The sequence below is a fragment of the Copadichromis virginalis genome, linkage group LG14, assembly GCF_057382275.1.
Source record: "Copadichromis virginalis isolate Kocher_CV1m ecotype Utaka linkage group LG14, C_Virginalis_male_GT1.1, whole genome shotgun sequence".
Taxonomy (NCBI): Eukaryota; Metazoa; Chordata; class Actinopteri; order Cichliformes; family Cichlidae; genus Copadichromis; species Copadichromis virginalis.
Genome location: NC_140631.1, coordinates 22,972,776 through 22,994,134, shown reverse-complemented (window position 1 = coordinate 22,994,134; position 21,359 = coordinate 22,972,776). Strand labels below are relative to the sequence as shown.

Below are 21,359 nucleotides of genomic sequence, written 5' to 3'. Positions count from 1 at the left end.
CGCACACAAGAATTTCACTCGCATGTGCTGTACCAATGTACCTGCACATGTGATGTGACAATAAAAGTGATTTGATCATCGAACAATCAAGCGTTTCATTCAAAATAGTCAACAGGGTCGCAAGAAGCGTGTGGAAAAACCAAGGCACAAAATAACTGCCCATGAACTGAGAAAAGTCAAGCGTGCAGCTGCCAAGATGCCACTTGCCACCAGTTTGGCCATATTTCAGAGCTGCAACATCACTGGAGTGCCCAAAAGCACAAGGTGTGCAATACTCAGAGACATGGCCAAGGTAAGAAAGGCTGAAAGACGACCACCACTGAACAAGACACACAAGCTGAAACGTCAAGACTGGGCCAAGAAATATCTCAAGACTGATTTTTCTAAGGTTTTATGGACTGATGAAATGAGAGTGAGTCTTGATGGGCCAGATGGATGGGCCCGTGGCTGGATTGGTAAAGGGCAGAGAGCTCCAGTCCGACTCAGACGCCAGCAAGGTGGAGGTGGAGTACTGGTTTGGGCTGGTATCATCAAAGATGAGCTTGTGGGGCCTTTTCGGGTTGAGGATGGAGTCAAGCTCAACTCCCAGTCCTACTGCCAGTTTCTGGAAGACACCTTCTTCAAGCAGTGGTACAGGAAGAAGTCTGCATCCTTCAAGAAAAACATGATTTTCATGCAGGACAATGCTCCATCACACGCGTCCAAGTACTCCACAGCGTGGCTGGCAAGAAAGGGTATAAAAGAAGAAAAACTAATGACATGGCCACCTTGTTCACCTGATCTGAACCCCATTGAGAACCTGTGGTCCATCATCAAATGTGAGATTTACAAGGAGGGAAAACAGTACACCTCTCTGAACAGTGTCTGGGAGGCTGTGGTTGCTGCTGCACGCAATGTTGATGGTGAACAGATCAAAACACTGACAGAATCCATGGATGGCAGGCTTTTGAGTGTCCTTGCAAAGAAAGGTGGCTATATTGGTCGCTGATTTGTTTTTGTTTTGTTTTTGAATGTCAGAAATGTATATTTGTGAATGTGGAGATGTTATATTGGTGTCACTGGTAAAAATAAATAATTGAAATGGGTATATATTTGTTTTTTGTTAAGTTGCCTAATAATTATGCACAGTAATAGTCACCTGCACACACAGATATCCCCCTAAAATAGCTAAAACTAAAAATAAACTAAAAACTACTTCCAAAAACATTCAGCTTTGATATTAATGAGTTTTTTGGGTTCATTGAGAACATGGTTGTTGTTCAATAATAAAATTATTCCTCAAAAATACAACTTGCCTAATAATTCTGCACTCCCTGTATTTCCATGTGAACAGGGTGAAAAAACAGTTTTGATACTTAAATTGTGTCAAAATGACTTTTTGAGGCATTTTTAGTGTAAGATGTACTTGGTAAATGTGTGCGGATTTATTTTTTGTATGTTAGTTGAGTTGTGTTACCAAAATCAAGTCTCTTGGACTCTTGGCATTTTGTTTCCACCCAAACAGGTCAGACCGCTGGGTGGAATATTTCGGTTACATGAATGACAGTATAAATATATATCAGGATGCATGAGTTTGATTAATGCTACAGATAACTCAATAAAACCAAACCATATGCTCACATCCAGTTGTCCTCCAACACTTACCAGTAATAGATGACATCGTTACTACACTTCCTCAGTATACCTGGAGAAGGGTGTCTGGACAATGTTTCCAAGAGGAAAGGACGAGGAATGTTATTATCATGGCTACCTTTGCCAAATGTGATTTATTGTGTGTCCCCTGCAGGGGCCAGCATACTGTACCCTGTACAGGAACACATCTCAGTTTTTATTCGTTTTCTTTGACATGGTTGCGAGTTGGAGACTAGTGCGTGTTAAACAAAATGAGTGTACGTGGTGATTTCCTTTGACCAGTTCAGTTTAGCTGTAATGCTGACGGCCGCTGTGGAACACAATCAACCAGAATAAACAGCCGGAGTCAAACTTAACAATCTAATCTCTTGTTCTGACATACTAACCAGCTTAAATACCGATGAACAATTTGTGCTGGCAAAATTTTCCCAGCACACTGCGATAGGATGACTAAAACCCAAGATTTATACCCTGATTGCACTTGACTGATTGCACCGACCCATGTTGTGTAACACCAGTGTCAGTGGAAATAACGTACCAAAGTTACAGCACAAACTACCAATGTGGGGAAGGATAGGCCTCATATTTTCCTGATGCATTTACACACAAAACAAACTGCACCCAGTTTATTAATTGTCTGCTTATGACTTCTTTGTCTTTCGGTAACATCTGTACTGCTTTACATCTTAAAGAACCCCAGTTTGCCAGTGTTGTTGTTGTAGTATTTTTACAGAAAGATATGTGAGAATTACAATAGCATTATGCAGATGCAGTCTCCTTCTAAATCCTCTCACAAAATGTAGGCCAAACAGGTGAAGGCCGCTAACTTGCCCTGTCCCGGTCTGCCACACAGGAGGCACAGGATGATGTGATTTAGGATTTTAATCCGGAAAAAAAAAAAGAAAAAAAAAAACATGGGTCGCAAGATTACTAACAGAGGAAAGCATTTTCTCTTTTTTTGGACTGTGCTTTTCATTTCACTGCGTGTTTTTAGAGGTACACAGTGCGCACAGCAATGAAAGCGAAGGTAAATAAATAATTAAGTCATGAAAGATTGAAAGCTTGATGAATGATATTGTTTAAAGCTGCATGGTACCAGTGTGCATAGCACGACATCCACGTTTTGGTGTTCTGTCATACTTACAGTGCACAGGACTTCTAAAATGTATAACAGGATTGTTATAGTCAATTCTCGTAATGACCCGCTCCATCTTCCCGAACAAGCCAGGAAATCTTCGTATAAACATGGCATCCATCCACTGCGAACTGAGTCACATCCAGGGCGAGACCGCAGCCTGCAGAATGAACAGCAGAAACACACGGAGGAGGGGAAGAGCCAAAACGTGATGGAGGAATCACCGGAGCGGCAAAAAAAAAAAAAAGGAAAAAGGGGGGATAATTTCTAGTGGGAGGGGAGAGAGAGAGAGACGAGGAGAGGTTGAGGGAAAGGAGAGAGAAAAAACATGTAGAGGAGTTGGGGTAGTGGCCTAGATGTGTGAAACGCCAGGGGTTGCCTTTTTTTCTTTCTTTTTTTGGTTCACTGCTTGACTAACACAGTCAACCCAATAGTGGAACAAATATAACAGGGACGTCCTGAAGCACCAAACTAAATGAAAAGTTGTGTAGACCTCTCAGTTTTGCGCTTTTTAAATAATATGCAAACTTTAGAGTTGGGGTGATCCTGAGTTTTGGTGCACAGAAATACAATAAAATAAAAAGAGTTCTTGGTGGTATGTGCAAACTGAAACACCCACACAGGGACTAAATCTATCTCTTTTATGCCGCTTGACTGATAACGATGGCCTTGGAGGCAGACGGAGGTTCATCAAGGAGCGCTCCTGAAAAATATCCCCGGGCGGCGTTGGAGCGCAACGGCTACGTGAAGACATGTGTCACCCCGCTGTTCCAGGACGCAGGGTGCCAGTCGTCGTGGCTCAGACTCGCCGTGACATGGACTTGCCGAGGAGTGTCGTCTGCGGTCTGCGTTGCCTCCATCTCCGTTACTCTCGCTCTGCTGCTCAGATTGGTCGACTGGGATGCAGGCAGCAGGACCAACGGAAATAGCAGCGGCTCCGACCCTCGTCTTCATTTCGCGGCGGGCTGCGCTGTCGAGCTGCTTTTGAGCGTGTGTTACTGCGTCTCCCCCGCTTTTACACTCGTATGTGCCTTCTTCTGGGTAGGGCTGTATCTGATTCGCTGCGGAGTACTCATCCGCACCGCGCTGTTTCTGTTAGCGGTGTGCCACTTGGGCGAAGCCGCGGCGCATTCCCTCCTGTGCGGCGCCGAGGAGCAGCTGCTGTCCTTCTCCGCAACCCTGGTAGTCCTCGGCTGCCTAGGCAGCGGGGCTCTGCTGGTCGTCCGGCTGGGTCAGGGAGTGTCCATCCTCGTCTTCATTAGCGTCATCAGGACCGTCTCACTTGTCTCCCTGAGTCGAGTCCGGGCCAGTTGGAGACCCTACCTGGCCTACCTGCTGGGGCTGCTGGGGGTTTTGCTTGCGAGGTATGCTGACCGGCTCTTGCCGGCCTCAGGGACCAGCGGGACGGGGTGCTGTGGCTCTGTGACCGGGGCGAAGGAGGAGGACATCCCTGTCTTCAAAAGGAGACGGAGGTCCAGCTCCATAGCGGCCTCGGAAATGATGGCTCACAGTCAGAGCAACAGCAAGTCCCACCGCAGGACTTCGCTGCCTTGCATTCCGCGGGACCAGGTAAGATGTAACTTTGGACCGGACCTTACTGGCTGTTTTGTTACTGATTTGCTTAGGAACTTTCAACCACTGGCATGTAATGCTTTCGAGTCCCCCTCTTTCTCTGATGGCATGTGTGAGAGCTTTACATGCATTTTTTTTAAACATTGGGCCAAAACGGAATAGGCCGAAGACACTATAATAACACTTGTTTTGATGACCTGTTTGCTCCATGCAGGGCCACATCTGTGTTTTCCCAAGATGCTTGTTAATGTAGTATTTTGGTGCTTTGGTCTTTTGAATTTCACGATCCTGTACATCCCTTTAAACACCGATGTTTACCTTGAGCCTACTCTGACGTTGTTCATTTGGTCATCATAGTTGTGCTGTGCTCTGTTTGGGGCTGCTGATAAGGAAATGGATGGTGTATTTATCACGCCAAGTTACCGCGTGCCTGTGTGTGTGTGTCTGTATTCGCGTGCATAGGTGTGAAGTCACATGTAAATATTTTTGCAAGCCTCTGCTTCTCCAGCTTGCAGGCCCGTGGTGCCGTGTCAGACTTTTTACACATATTATCTTTATGGCAGCATAAGGGATTGTGAATAATGGCTCACAGCTTGTGATTATATATATATATATATATATATATATATATATATATATATATATATATATATATATATATATATATATACTAAAACCGGGAAATTTAAATAAAACATACATACAAAATAATGTGACTTAATGTGATTAAAACTTAATGTGACTTAAAAAATACATGTTAAGTAATGTTAAGTTTTTAATATATCACAGATGGTGCCTTCTTCTTAGAACAGTGCTCCAACCTCCAAACATCCATCCCTTCACACTCATGGATGCTACCTTGTTTGAATGTTCTTCGCCTGTCTTTGCCCCCCTCCTTCTTTTTGGTTCTTATGTCCTACACCGGCAAGCTGAGATAAAATGAATGTTATATGAAGCCACTCATTTTCAACTGAAAGTGTCACCACATGGTGCATAGTAATAGGGAGGCATGCTGGTGTTTTCACAGTGGGGATTCGGTGATCATCCCGAGTGGGTGAGCTTGTGTCACAGTCACCCGTGTATGGCTTAGCTACAGAAGCAGCATAATCCTGATTACGCTGCTCTTTTTCTTCAACTTTACCCTGATCTCATTTGTAGATTTTGAGAATAGAGAGAGAAAGGAAACATGGCAGAGAAAGAAAAGCTTAACAGTAGCAGTTAAATGGCTTGGTTTATGGTGTAATCACAGTGGATGATGGTGCTTTCTGTACGTCCACACAAAAACGTTGGTACTTTGTACACACTTTGTAGCTTTCTATTATTTATATTTGTCCTGTGGAAGAGGGAGCGTACCTCATATTGCTTTCTGGAGAAAAATATACAGGTGCTGTTTTCTGTGATTTTACTGAGACTGTTTGATGTTTTTAAGGAGAATCAAAACATTCATTAATGCCCTGTTAAAAAGAACGTTTCCTTCCTGACTTTTGCATTATAAAACATTATTATAATTAGCTATATATCCATGTTAGACTGAATTGCCATAGATACATTTTGTCTCACAGAAGCCTAAAATTTGTGTTTACCTGAGATGAACTCAGTGTGGGTGATGGTGAGCCACCAAGTGCCCCAAAATAGCAAAGGGAATACACCTTTCACAGTTTACTAATCTGGACTCACCCACATTGTCCCAACACACAAGTTTCATTCTCTCACGTCAAGCTGTTCCCACATCAGCTGTCTGACTCGTGATGCTGGGATGTTCACTGCTAATTGGTATCTAGGGAACAGTGAGTTAGTGGACTATCTGTACTATTAGAAGAGCTCCATTACCCATTCTGGTCACCATGTTTGGAACAGGAATAGTGACAAATTGAATTCTGAGAGTTAAAAAAAAAAACAATGAAAATTTTTTTAACTGACCAGATGCTGAGGACAGCGCGTCCTCTTTTAACCTTTTCCCACTGGGTGTAATCTGTAGGACCGACGCACGGACACAGATGTACGCCACAAAAAGAGAAAGAAATTCAAAGCAATTGGATTGCTCTTAAACCTCTTAAACTTCCACCAGGTCACCGGAGGGCCACCTGGGGTTAGCACTGGTTTTTGTTTTAGCCACACACATTACATAGGTAAATTTCCAGAAGCAAAATGAGGTTATATTAAAAATCAAGCACATTTTTGAGGTTGCGGCCTTTATCTCAGAGCCTCTCTTTGACACAGATGCTCACAGTTTATCCATACTGTAGAAAATGAAGCTCTCCAGAGTGCAGTTGTACCTGAGAGAAGCGGGCGTTTTCATCAAGCGTTGGTTGTGCAGTATTTATGAAGCAGGCTGGTGCAGCCTGCCAAGCCAGAGGCAAGACAGGCACTCTGCTGAACAGGAAGCTGGGAAATAGCATTGGCTCAGCTCCATGGCTTTATTTCAGTATTTTTTTTTCTCTAAAGTGAATGGGATTAATTCTCCTGCTGATGCACCACTACGTTAAAGCCTGTTGGTTTCTGCTGTCCATACAAAGGAGTTTATAATATTTGATGATTTTAACATCCATTATGATCCTTCTGGATCAGCTCCACACAGAGGCCTTGTGTTTTGACAGGAGTTGTTTGTCTTTTAGCCAGGGTCTCAGTGGGATGGGGGATTTTGGGGAATAGTATTTTGTTTGTTGGGTTGCATGCAGCTGACAAACACTTGCTGTGTGCAACATGACAACAACCATAAGTATGTCGATAAGCAGCGTAATATTTACATTTATTTTATTTATTTTTTTATGGCGGTGTTTGCTTTTTCAGTTGCATAGCAGCAATATGGGTTTACTGAAATATTTGCACATTGTTTCACCCGAGGCTAATTTCACTACTTTATATCACGATTAAGGTTGCTCTCTTGTTCAAATCATTTTCATAATCTCTTCACCATATAAAGTATCTGTGTCAAACAGGAGGGGAAAGGCGGGAGAGAGACAGATTCTAAAGCAGAAACATGTGCTCTGAAATCTATTTGAGGGAAGGCCCACATTCTCTCACTGACGCACATACATTTCCAGGGAGACACAACCAGCTCCAGTCGCCAGAGCGCTCTTACTCTGAATGGCATCCAGTCTTAACATACAGTATTTTTTCTTTTATAGGATAATGATGGAGAGTTTTTAAAATCATTTAAAATGCATAGATAATACAGCAAGTTTTTATCTTCTCAATAATTGCCAGTAAAAGCACAGATGACTGTACAATATCAGAAACTGTGTTAAAGCTTTGCAGTGCAAATATAATAGGATTATGGTTCAGTGAACCTTGTTATTAGGACAAATAAACCGTATACAAACTGAGACGCTATAAAAAACACGAGTTGTGGGCTTGTTGGTTTGAGTATACCTCATGTTTTGTTATTTATTGTTGTTGCAGATGTCACCTGTAAACAGCAACTGTATTTATAGAAATAGCCACTTCCATAATAATTAGACAATTCCCTGATGTCAGTGTAGCTGTTTAATATGGTTAGCTGAGCTTCCCTGCCATTTTCACGTGTGTTCATTTTCCTATATGTATATTTACTGCAAACTTGGAAACAGAGAAGCTTCACCTTCAGTGTAGAATTTGTGCCTTACCACCAAAACCAACATGTTTCAAAAGTTGCAACTTTTACTTTGAAGGGGAACGGATGCTGTTTCCGGGTTGCATCTCACTGGTGCTCTATGATAAGTTAGTGAGTGTTTACAGACGCATTGGAGTCTTCCATGAAAACTGAAGGTGGCCGTGCTAATCTGCTGGTCTCCAAAGAAATCACAAGGAGGTTTTTAGTGCAGCGCCCTCTGTGGGACCAGCAAGCTAAGCCGTCGGGGAATGCATGTATTTCTCTAAGGACTGGCAGTTATCAGGGCAACATTGATCGGTCTTTAGGCCTGCATGACCTGAGAGTTGCAATTCTCCAATCAGCCTGGGCCATTAGATAATAAGGCTGTGCAAGGTTGTGTATGTCATTGATTTATCTCACAGTACACCTGAAAAAATGTTGGACTTACTGTGCTGTGTATAGTAGATGAAAAGATTATGAAAACATATAGCACTGTGGAAAAGTCTTGGGCCACTCTCCATTTCTTTATTCTTTGTTAGGAAAATGGGAAAAAGGTGCGGCAGTTTATTGAACATTGTGCAAAAATACATAGAAATACAGTGTATGAGGTAAAAAGAGTTTAAAATTCTAAAATTTGGTATGACCACCTTTATTCTTCAGGACAGCCTGAAATCTCTTAGGCACGGTTTCTTGTAATTTCTTTAAGTGATCTTCAGGAATAATTCTCCAGGTGTCTTGAAGGACATTTAAAGCTCTTCTTTGGATGGTGACTGCCTTTTTGTTCTGTCTTCTGTCAGTCATCCTACACTGCTTCAGTAATGTTGAGGTCTCTGGGGATGCCAGTGCAGGACTGATAATATTCCACTGTGTCTTTTCTATCCAGGTATGGTTTTACTGCACTGACAGTATGTTTGGAATTATTGTCATGCTGAAAAATTAAGCTATTGCCATTCCAATACTTCCCAGATGGTACTGGAAAATCTGACCATATGTTTCTATCTCCATAATTTGGAGGGATTCTCAGTTCCAATTTCAAATTTATTGAAATTGAGGTTAAGTGGCTTCATGAAATCCTCTCAACATAATCAGGTACTGACCATGTTGGACTGAAAATGAGTGAAAAGGAAGTCAATCTCCTGGAGAACTATTGCTCGAGACCACTTTAAATTTTACAGAAATGTCTGACTCAGTGCATGCAAACTATAAAATAATGAGGGCTGGCTCAAGACTTTCACACATTACTATATCTATACATAAAAAAAAATTTTTTTTTTGCTATACCTGAGCAGCTCTACAGTGTTTTCTACTAGATTATAGTAACATTTAAACAGCAGTAATTTAAGTACCTCAAAGAAAAAAACCCCAAAAGGTTATATTTGTGCATAAAGTGAAAAAGTGTGAGCAGGAAACTTAACAGTCTTGATTAGATATTACTGTTTATATATCACTACATTTCAGTTATAAACATATATACTCCTTTACTATTAAAAAGACACACTGAAAAACAGGGAAGGTAGTCATAGTGATAAAACAGTGAAAACAGACTTCCTGAAGAAAAGTGATTGAAAGAGTTGAATCAGGACAGGGTGTATCTATCCATGGGTAGCACCGAGACATGGGTGAATATGTGTGCGTGTGTGTGTGTGTGTGCGTGACAAAGAGCTTTAAAAAGCTGGGGGTGGGGGGTAGCTGGAGTTAATGTGGGGTATAAGAGGAGTGTTGAAAGATTTGCAGTTTACAGCGAGGCAAAACGTGGGCGTGAGAGGAGATTCTCTGCCAAGCTCCGCTTAAGTGTTGATTGTAAAAGGACAACTATCTGATCCTCGTGTTCAACCTCTTTGCTTCTGTTCTAAACACACCTTTGCTCTGAACGCTCACATGGACTCACACACAGCTGAGGCAAGTTCGTACTGACTGCTTATAGTTTGCCTGGCAGTTATTGCGTATGTGTTTTTAATGTGTTTGTGCATATGTAAGGTGAAGATGGCCCAGTGCCACATGCCTCCAGGGAGAGGGAGAGAGAACACAGGGCAGGGGGAAAAGAGCAAGAGCAAAAGAAAGTGTGTGCAATAGAGTGGCCTCCGCAGCTTGCTCTTTAAAAGCAACAGCAAATAATTTTAACCTTTTCTGGTCATTTCTGTATACTGTACACGCGCTTACACACACACGCACATACAGTGGGTTCCCTGCTGGCTGTCCAGATGAGGTTTGGTGGCGCTGGACAAGGATTGCCTTGTTACTCGATTCAATGGTGTGTTTTAGCTCCAAAATATGTTTGGTGAGAGGTGAGGAGGGGTGAGGGGAGGGTGGTTGGCCTGGGCAGGGGGCAACATTGACAAGCAGACTCTAGACCTGTCCATACATCTGTCTGCAGGTATGTCTGCTTCTCTCTTCCCCTACAGTAAACACTCTTACACACTTTACTTTCATGACATTTGTCAGTTTAAGCCTTCACGAAAAACCCAACACGCCACCTCACACATCACACATTTAAGTGTTCTTTGTTGTTCAGCTTTCCCTTTACTCTGTGGACGCAGAGCATGGGCAGTTTGGATCAGCGAGGACATAAGCAGAGGTACATTTTTAAAACTGTATTTATGCAGGAATTGCTGGCATGTGTGCATCTCTTTCATTGCTGTGCCCTGGGTTTACAGACTTAGTTAACACCTACTGACGTACCTGGGAGCTACACAGCAGCACAAGCAGTGTTGGAGTACTGGTTTCCCAACTAGCTTAAAGAATGCCCTTCTCCTTAATGTTTTCAGAATTATCAGGAAATACGAGGGATTTACCTTTTCAACAACCGGCATCAGATCATCCTGGCATCTCCAAAACCTGTTAAAAATATACTGTGGGTTCAGGGTGATTCTTGAGCTTGCAAAGTGATGTAAAAAATATTTCTAAAGTTTTGATGAAAAAAAACAACAACGATTTTTCAGTGGCAACATTTCCTGCAAAAAAATGCATTTACATATTAAAACTGGACCATTAACATCTTAACGGCTAAAGTCAGTCTAATTATTGTTGTACGTATTTAAATTGTTAGCTTTTTTATTTTAGCTAAAAAAATTATGGGAAAATATGTTTCATCATTTAAAGTATTTAAATGTTTAAATAGAATATTATTTAAATAGTATTCACAATATCTATATGTTGTTGAGTGCATGTTCAAATACAGGTGTGTGTGTCTGCGTAAGACTGTATGCGTGTCCTTCGTCGTGGTTTATGCTTGGTCAACAGTCTGCCAACACTGTGTTTATCTTGGACGCCTCCAGCCTGTCTGTGGATTACCCAATCAGATAATCAAGGATATAATTGCATCACATGCATCTGGGAGTGTTTTTCCCTTCCATTATCCCTCATAATGCACACATACACGTCTCGCTCACGCACACATACATGCTGCAGACACACGCGGCAGGTTTCATCTAGGCATAAGAATGCAAAGCTGTCTTTACCTGCTGTATTCTGTTTTGACAGAAGAGCATCACTGACTGCTAAAGTGCTTTGAAGAGAGATACTCTGGCATACCTGCTCTTTCAGAAATGGGTCTGAAGTTATTATAATGATGGGGAAGTGGACATGAAACAATGCATGAGAGACTACCATGATATTTTGCTTCTGATGTTTAAAATAACTCACGGGTTTATTTTAGTTTGTAATGAGTCCTTTTCCCCCCTTCTTTTTTAACCCTAACCCTAACCCCACAAATTATCATCACTCACAGATCAGTGCTGTCGCTCTCTATACACAGTTCGCGCGATTGCAAAGTGAAAGCAAAAAAACAAGCGCAAATTCAAACGCGATTGCAATATGTCACATATTGACAGTGGCTCACCGATGCCAATGACATAATTACCCAGCTACATTTCTGAAAGAATGCAAAAGCATTGACATATATTTTTCCGTCCTACGATAGCCCGACGGGCAGGGCAGAGATAGATTTTGGTAGCCCGACTGAAAAAAATCGCTAGCCCCGGGACGTCGGGCTAGCGATATTGCGAGCCCTTTATCTGATCGAGGAATCACTCATCTTTGGAAAAGAGAGTTTATTACAGAGAAATGTCTCTTTCCAAAATAAAAGCTATACTATCCGCTTCTTCTGGGCTATATTCTCAGCAGCATATTAAACATATAAGGAGAATCCTGTGCTAACAGCTGTCTAAATGACTCGGCTAAAGTTAGTAGCATGCTTGTTGTTTTTGTCTTTGCACTAGGATGATGTCGGCGTAAATGTGCAGTCATATTCGTTGTGTTCCCACTAGTGCTTTCAGGTTAATCTCGTTGAAATGACCTTAACGCCACAACACGGCAAATCTCCGTTAACGAGCTACATGAAGGCATGCCGGCTCGGACGTCGCCCGGATCAACAAGGTCCGCGTCAGGTGTTGAGGAACCAGGGCACCCTGACGAAAAGTGGGCTACTGGAACAAGAAGGCATCGGTGGGCAAGAGACGAAAACAGGGCGTTGTTGGAATGCTACTACGCAAGTAACCCCGGCGGAAGGGGCTACATGAATAGGATGAGGGACCTATGGATTCTTCGATACCCAACATCCACAATGATGGCGAAACAAGAGATTGGGTACATAGCCCCAAGTGCGATAGGAGAAGGATCGTTGAGTGCGAGAGGAACTGACCTGAAAAATAGGATCATGGCCAAGCTTGGAACCTGGATCCCCGGCAGCCGGTTACCAAGATTACGTGAAGTACCCTCAGACGGTCTGCTAGATGATGTTAATGCAGCACTACGGGCAATACCTACAACCACAATTACCGACACTAACAAGCTGATCTACAATACGGCAGCAGTGATCAGTGAGATGCTTGGCCACAAGTTGAACAGCGACAAGGGGCAGTACCCTCCATGGAGAAGGAGGCTAGAGGGCAAGATCAAAGTAGCACGGAGGGAGGTTAGCCAACTAACGGAGTTGCAGAAAGGTGCGACAAATAAGGTGCCTAAGAAATACAGCAAGCTGTCCATACCTGAGGCCTTGGAAACTGCCAAGCAAAGACTCACAGCCTTGGCCAGCCGCTTGAGGAGGTACACCAGAGAAATAGAAGGCAGGAGAATAAACCAGCTGTTCTCCACAGAACCAGCAAAGGTGTACTCTCAGTGGCAAGGGAACAATAAGAGAACAGCACCACCAAGGCTGGAGACGGAGCAATACTGGAAGAGCATATGGGAGAAGGATGCAACCCATAACGGCAATGCTCAGTGGCTAGAGGATCTGAGGGCAGACCACAGCGACCTCCCTGAACAGGGTCCAGTAACCATCACAGTGGCAGATATCCAAGAAAGGGTCTCCAGTATGAAGAGTTGGACAGCACCAGGGCCCGACATGGTTCACGCCTACTGGCTGAAGAAGCTGACTGCACTCCACGAGCGTCTGGCAGCACAAATGAACCAGCTGCTAGTTAACGAGAGACACCCGGAATGGCTAACTGAAGGCCGGACGGTCCTGATCCCCAAGGGACCGGTCCCCTCCAACTACCGACCAATAACCTGCCTCAGTACTACATGGAAGCTCCTGTCAGGCATCATATCGGCTAAGATGAACAGGCACATGGGTCAATACATGAGCGGGACACAGAAAGGAATTGGCAAGAATACCAGAGGCGCAAAACACCAGCTACTGGTAGACAGAACAATCAGCCGAGACTGCAAGACCAGACTGACCAACCTGTGCACTGCCTGGATTGATTACAAGAAGGCCTATGACTCAATGCCCCACAGCTGGATACTGGAATGCCTAGAATTGTACAAGATCAATGGGACCCTAAGAGCCTTCATCAGGAACTCAATGGGGATGTGGCGTACAACATTAGAGGCCGACTCCAAGCCCATAGCACAAGTCACCATCAAGTGCGGGATCTACCAAGGAGATGCTCTGTCCCCACTGCTGTTCTGCATAGGCCTGAACCCCCTCAGTGAGATCATTAACAAGACTGGCTACGGATACCGACTACGGAACGGAGCAGTTGTCAGCCACCTCCTGTACATGGATGACATCAAGCTGTATGCCAAGAGTGAACGAGACATCGATTCACTGATCCACACTACCAGGCTATACAGCAATGACATTGGAATGTCGTTCGGACTGGAGAAGTGTAGTCGGATGGTATCAAAGAGAGGGAAGGTAGTCAGAACTGAGGGGATTGAACTACCAGAATCAAATCAAATCAAATCAAATCACTTTTATTGTCACATCACATGTGCAGGCACACTGGCACAGCACATGCGAGTGAAATTCTTGTGTGCGAGCCCCACAAGCAACAGAGATGTGCAAACACAACAACACAAACGAGCAAAATACAAGAATGGCCAACCTGAAACTAATAAATATATGTACAATATATAATAGTGTATGCATTTCTGGATGTGTATACTAAATATTTTCCTACGTGTGTGTGTGTGTGTGTGTGTGTGTGTGTGTATACATTTTTACAAATTAAATAGTAAAAAAAAAAAAAAAAAAAAAAAAAAAAAAATAATAATAATAATAATAATAATAAAATATATAAAATATACAGAGTTGAATATGTGCAAAACAAGTGGCATTTATATACAGTGTGGAGTGCATAATGTTGAAGTTCCAGTAGTGAAGCTGAGGTGTCTATGACGTGTTCAGCAGTCTGATGGCCTGATGGAAAAAGCTGTCTCTCAGTCTGCTGGTACGGGACCGGATGCTGCAGAACCTCCTTCCTGATGGAAGCAGTCTGAACAGTTTATGGCTGGGGTGACTGGAGTCCTTGATGATCCTCCCCGCTTTCCTCAGGCAGCGCTTCCTGTAGATGTCTTGGAGGGAGGGAAGCTCACCTCCAATTATCTGTTCAGAGCACCGCACTACTCGCTGGAGAGCTTTGCAGTTGTAGGCGGTGCTGTTGCCATACCAGGTGGTGATGCATCATTGCAGAAGGCAACATTGCAGACATAGAGGACAGTTACAAGTACCTGGGGATCCCGCAGGCAAATGGGAACCATGAAGAGGCCGCTAGAAAGGCTGCAACCACCAAGTACCTGCAGAGGGTCAGGCAACAATATATATAACAATGATTCAGTGTCCAAACTTTAGAAACAATTATGAAAAAAATCTTTTCTTTTTATATTTTTAAATATAAATGCAATTTAATTAATACTATATGTTATATTGTTTCAGTCTGGAAAAATGCTATGAAAGCCTTGAAATACATGTGGTCTAGTACACCCCATGCCCCCCTTTAGACTCACCCCTGCTTGCTGCAGGTAAATTTCCATATAAAATAGGACGGCTGCCTTCAACCTTCAGCAAGCTCTATAATTTAACTAGTCTGGTATCAAACAAAGTTATCAGATCATCTGCTTATTTTAATACATCTGGAGACTTACTGCAGATTTTACGCTGTGTAAACCAAACAGCGGTGGATTGTTCGCTTTTCTTCATGTCGGAGTTTGTTGATTAGGTGCTTTGGTGAAGGATTCCCGCTCGCTTTCTACCAGTGAAGGTTTTAATGGTGATTACAGGAACATCGCTGCTGTTTTGGACGTTAGAAACACGTTTTCTTTCCCTCAACCTGAGGCTCCGCCTCTTTGCTTCTTCGTGGTGTGCAAACAGACTGTGCCATCATCGATGAATCGTTGCAGTCCTACACAATAGACAGCTGAACTACATCACATTACTTACATTTTAGTAATTTCTGTGAGAAAAATAGTCATTTATAGTTAGGTAGAAATGACTATTTTGATTAAAAAAAAGTTTACGCACATGGAAATTTAAGCTAAACCAATTATGCTATGACTTGTTTTGACCAAATATATATGACAAGCCTCTTAATGTTTAACCAAAATACACTTTTTGATGATTTCCCCAATTCATGATCATTAAAAAACAAAAAGCAAAACTATAAATAAATAAATAAAATATCCAAGGCAGGAATGTTTGTTTCTGCTTCTCTGCGTCATACATTCATTGTACCTTTGCTATTGAAATTGGGATAAATGCCACGATATCGATGCTGAAAGTTGGGAAACAAAAAAAAAAAAAAAAGATTCTGCAACTCCATTTCTCAGATTTGACTGAATTTTTTTTTCTCTTTTTACTATATCATGCTGTCGTCACTCATGCCTCTGATATCAGCACACGATCACAATCATATCATCTTACTAGTTATCCTCAGCACTCATCCCGAACTCCTAAGTTAGATGAGAATTTAAGGAAACGGTTGCATTGATGGTCCATGATTCCCTAGTTAACAGTCTGGTAGTCTGGTTACATCTGTGTTATAGACCAACGTTTCTTTCAATGACTGTGTTAATATTATTATCAACAGTAGTAGTAGTGTATTTATTTATTTTTTGATCTTATTTTACAAAGAACAGCTACACCCTTAAGCTAACACATGTCATTGGCTCACTAATTATGTTACACATGAAACAGTTTAAAAGGCTAATAAAAAGCTATTGTTGTTGTTTTTTTTTTTTTAAAAAAAAAACCAAAAAATTGGAAAAAGAAATTGAGATTCTTTCTCTCTCACCTATTATTCCCACAGAGGCGGCAAGAAGACCCACCTAAACCCAGGGGTTAAAGTGGGATTTGGCAGGTGGAGGAGCTTAAAAATTGGGTGTAGGGCTGCAACATGTGGAAAAGAATCACTTAGAAATAAGTCACATAATAATGTGCATTGTAAGCTCCATTAGAGTTTAATTTCTATACAGGTTGTGATGAGCTGGCCCGTGATGCTGCTGCTCTAAGATGCTCTGCTCTTTGTGGATTTAGCAAACTGAATTCAACATGATATGAGATTTCATGTTAACCTGATTTTCAACCTCTAGACACTATACAGCTGTTATGAAAGGTCGAAATTGGTGAGAGAATCTAATCAGCATACTTACCTTAAATTTAAATTGATGGCTGCTACCCTTGATGTAACCTCACACCTCAGCCTGCTCTGTACCAGTCAAGCATAGTGCATTACTGTAAACTTCACCACAGTGTCAAACATAACTCTTTCCCTCCCCGGGAAATAGACGAACTGTATATTTAGCTGCAAAGACACAATAATATGCCAAGTAGCAGAGAAAGCATTTGTATCTGGTGATTTTTGTGGAGCTGTTTGAACAGTTGCATTTGAAATTTACCTGAAGACATTAGTCCATTTATGCTCAGTCCTCCTCAGTAGTGTTAGATTGATGCAAAAGTAACGAGAACACAGTTTTGACATGCGCGCCATGAACGCACCACAGGGACACGCAGTATAATGTATTAACCTGCCTATTAGATAACTCCTAGCCCAGTTTAACCCCTGCTTAAACCTATACACCAATTCTGTTACTGTCACACATTTAACTTCAGCGAGAGTAGATAGCACTACATTATTCAATTGCATTGTTACACTCTCCCACCTTTCAATGCTGCAGTTGCAATTAGCTTTCTTTACATCTCATTGCTACATGACAGTCATTAGCTCTCTCTCCTACTATACAAGTTTAGAGGCATACTCAGCATGATCATTCATTTATTTAATTTTATGTCCAGAAGCTATTCCCAGCATTGGAAAGCTGCTCTCATGTTTACTCTTGTTTTGCTCCTGTTGTTATTATTTCTTTCCCTTGCACCCCATTACAGTTTCTTTCCGGAAGTTGATGCCGGTGGTGATAAGGGTGGCTTTGACTGGGCTGCAATATTAACATAAAGCCACATTTTCCCTTGGGGTATTGTGCCTCTGGCCATGGGCAGTAGTAGCGAAACAAACAAACAAATATTTTCTTGTTTCTTTCTTTTTTTTTTTTAATCTTGTCTTTGTTCACCCCTTTTCTGCCCCATCTTCTCTCTTTCTTTCACTTTCAATTGCTTTTTTAAAAATCTGTCCCTCTGTTTTCTCTCCCACTCACCCGATTTCCTCTGTGTCCAACTTTCACAGGACAAATGCCAAAGGCAGTATTATTGTGTCCTCAGCTGCCATCACTCACTGTGTTATGTAAGACATTGCTTATGTGTGTCTGTATGTGTATGTGTGAGCGCACGTGTGAGGTTTTGCTTGTGTCTTACCTCAGATTCTGGCCTTCTGACAGTTCACAATCATCCCCGTGTATCAAAACAGAGGCCAGACACGTTGTAAATCTAGAGCTGTGTGGTCTGGTTCGACTCTGACCTCTTGCTCTTTGTTGTTGTTTTCTGTTTTAAATCTGTACAGAATTGGCAGCAGAAGATGATCTGCCAACACAGGGCGTCACAGATTTGGTATATGGTATGTTAACCATATACCCAATCTGGATATATATAAACAAACTGAAGTTAAATTAATATATATTGAGGTTGCCTCCACATACATGCTTGGTTCTGGAATCGAAATTTTAGAGATGCCTTGGAATATCCTTTTCCATACAGTAGTTGCTTATAGCAATAGGCCACTCTGGGAATTCTCAAAAATCCCTCACTGAATTCTGCTGAGTTGGCGTTTTCCCCTGAGAACATAAAGGGGAAATGAGAGGAAGGCTCTAAGTATCGGTGTACCTATGAACAGCAGTTAAGTGTATTTGGAGTTCTTGGAGAATTTAGGTCAGATCCTGGAAAGGAAATTGTCTAAGGACTAGTAGAGATTTTACCATTGGGGTACTTCAGCACTCATGTGGGCAACGTTGAAGACATATATTGATAGGTGATTAGGAGGAATTCCATACGGTTTTTGGCCACGATGAACATGATATTCAAGCATTGCCATGTCTTCTGTGGAGTAGTTAAAGTTTGAATTCTCAAGGAAAGCTTTACACATATTTCTACCAGAGGAGTTAGGAGCTCATCGGTGGTTAAGTGACAGGTTTTGGATGAGCTGTGTCTTTAGATGCTAAAGGGTTCTGGCTATTTTTGGCCCTTGTTCAGTAGCATGCCTCTTCAGTATCACAAGAGGTTGGGAACAGTGACTATACACTGTCAGAATAGGGTATAGGGAGTAGTCACGATTTTTAAAGGGGAGGTGGAGACACTGAATCCAGAGCACACTCTCTATGTTGATGTGTCATACATCAAACTACATGCTAAAATCACTGTTTAGAAATGCAGTTTCATGCAACGTAACAGAGCCAGCCAATCTTATACAATATCTACAATTTTGTGTGTGCCTTCAGATGCAGGCAGTCGGCAATCTGATGATCTTATATTTTATGTCACGGGTCGGCAACCCTGGGCACGCGTGCCACAGCTGGCACGCAGAGGGTTAACTGATGGCACGACCATAGCTGGACTGGCCATCGGGCATACCCGGCATTTGTCCGGTGGACCGATGTGATTTTTTGTTTTTATGGGTCGATGATTTTTGTTTGTTTGTTTGTTTGTTTGTTGTTTCGTCTTTTGTAACGATATAAACAATGAGAGGTGGTGGATTGGCCAGATGCTGGCCGATGTGTAAAAATAACTCAGTTGTTTGGTGGTGGCTATGGCGGAGCTTCCACAGAGGCCAGAAGGTGGATGAGGGAAGGCAGGAGGAGGAGAGACCCGAGGCGGCTGCCGGTCCGAGTGTCAGGTGAACTGAACTTCAGGTAAGAAGTTATGACCTGCAGTCTATCTGGGTCAGATATAAACCAAGTTTAGGTGGAGTTTATTTTTTGTTGTGCTGATTTTTTACAGTCAGTTACAATAACTCGTACTGCGTGAGCTAGCATGACGGAGTTTCTATACTGCTGGGTGGGTGCTATGATGTTACTGATAGTGAACTTTATTGTATTCATAAGGTTATTTAGTAGAGTTGCCAACCGTCCTGTATAAAACGGAATCATCTGGTATTCAGAGAAAATATTACGCGTTCCGTATTGAGCTGAAAAGGAACAGTTTGTCTCGGACTTCAGCTACAATGAAAAAGACACAAAGCTGGAGTTATTCTGCGTCTTTACGCTGCACAGCTGCCTCTTCTTCTCTCATTCTCTCCCCCTGCCTCTCCTGTTGTTACTTCAATCATGAAACTGATCAATAATCAGCTGATCGTCTCTCTTGTTTGTTTATCTTCCACTTTGCGCCAGAAAGAGGAAACCAGCAGAAAAACAACAGCAGCACGTTTAAGCTTGATCAGCTGTTGTTAGAATTTATTTAATATTGATTTCTAGTATCAGCTGATGTTTGCTGGAGCCACAGCTGTAAAAGCTGCTGGTTATGATATCGGTTTGGATATGTGGTGAGAGGGAAACATGAAGATGAAACCAGGAGATGTCCTTACTGAATCATCAGAGCTGAACAGGTGATGGAGAAACAGGTTTACCTTTTAGGTGACATGAATGAGTTGAAGTTATCAACTGTTTCTGAGAGACAAATAACACCAGGATCCTTTTCTAAGCAGCTGACAGCTGGTAACTGTGCAGGTGCGGGTCTAGGAAAGTTTTGCCAGGGGGGCCAGGTAGGGCATTAACAGGGAAAGGGGGCCACAAAGAAATATTTTTATTTCTTATTCTCATTTAAAATATCTCGCTTTTAATAAATAATTATCTGAATTTTACAACCAAAGTTTTTATCTGATGTAAAATGTATAGAAATCATACATATACCAACAAGACTGTACATCACTGTCGCAACAGTGTTTGTTTTCATTGTTGTGAGGATACCATAAAAAGCATTTGCATTTTCTGTTGTACAGTTCATTTGCTCTTATGGATAAAAAGTGTCTTTCTTTTGTTTCAAGATAGCGGATAATTATTCGCTGACAACTGCCAACATCTGTGAACAAATATAATTCTGTAAAGTTGTTTTATATAGTGTGTAACTGTTCATGTAGAGTGTTATTAAATTTATTGCTAATGCAATCATATGGCACATTGACTTCTGAGGAAATTTTAGACGGCACTCATCATCAAAAAGGTTGCCGACCCCTGTTTTATGTTATTATCTCTGACATAAGCTGCCCTCTTCAGAGTAACGGTAAAGAACTTGTCATCAAAAAGGCACTCTCTGTTTTTTATTCTTAAAGTTCAGTTGCAGCATGCACACTACCCTGTATGACACAGGTGTCGAACTCCAGTACACGAGGGCCGGTGTCCTGCAGGTTTTAGATGTGTCCTTGATCCAAGACAGCTGATTTAAATGGCTAAATTACCTCCTCAACATGTCTTGAAGTTCTACAGAAGCCTGTTAATGAACTAATCATTTGATTCAGGTGTGTTGACCCTGGGTGAGATCTAAAACCTGCTGTATGAAGTGTAGTTTGCTCTTGTGATGGCCAGTATCTTGTCCAATGAGGCTTTCTTTCCAATAGGAGCTGATGATATGATAAGTCCTGATTCTGCTCTCAAACATTCTAAAATCTTATTGTTTACTTATAAAATCCTAAATAATATGGCACCTGATTATTAGCTGATCTCCTCTGTCTGTATAGCCCTAAGAGAGCACTAAGATCATCCAGTCAACTGCTCTTAGTGCAACCTAGGTCTCGGCTGAAGACCAGAGGAGACTGTGCCTTTGCCATTGCCACACCCAAATTATGGAATAAT

At 42.1% G+C, this 21,359-nt stretch overlaps 1 protein-coding gene across 1 annotated transcript in view; it reads left to right on the top strand.

The window, feature by feature from the left end:
- Positions 1–3,430: 3,430 nt before the first annotated feature.
- The window catches only part of LOC146693945 (cGMP-inhibited 3',5'-cyclic phosphodiesterase 3A-like), a 74,205-nt gene continuing 56,276 nt past the window's right edge, over positions 3,431–21,359 (top strand). The window contains exon 1 of the mRNA XM_085429959.1: positions 3,431–4,336. Within this exon, the coding sequence (XP_085286085.1) occupies positions 3,431–4,336 (906 nt within the window). The remainder of the gene's footprint in view (positions 4,337–21,359) is intronic.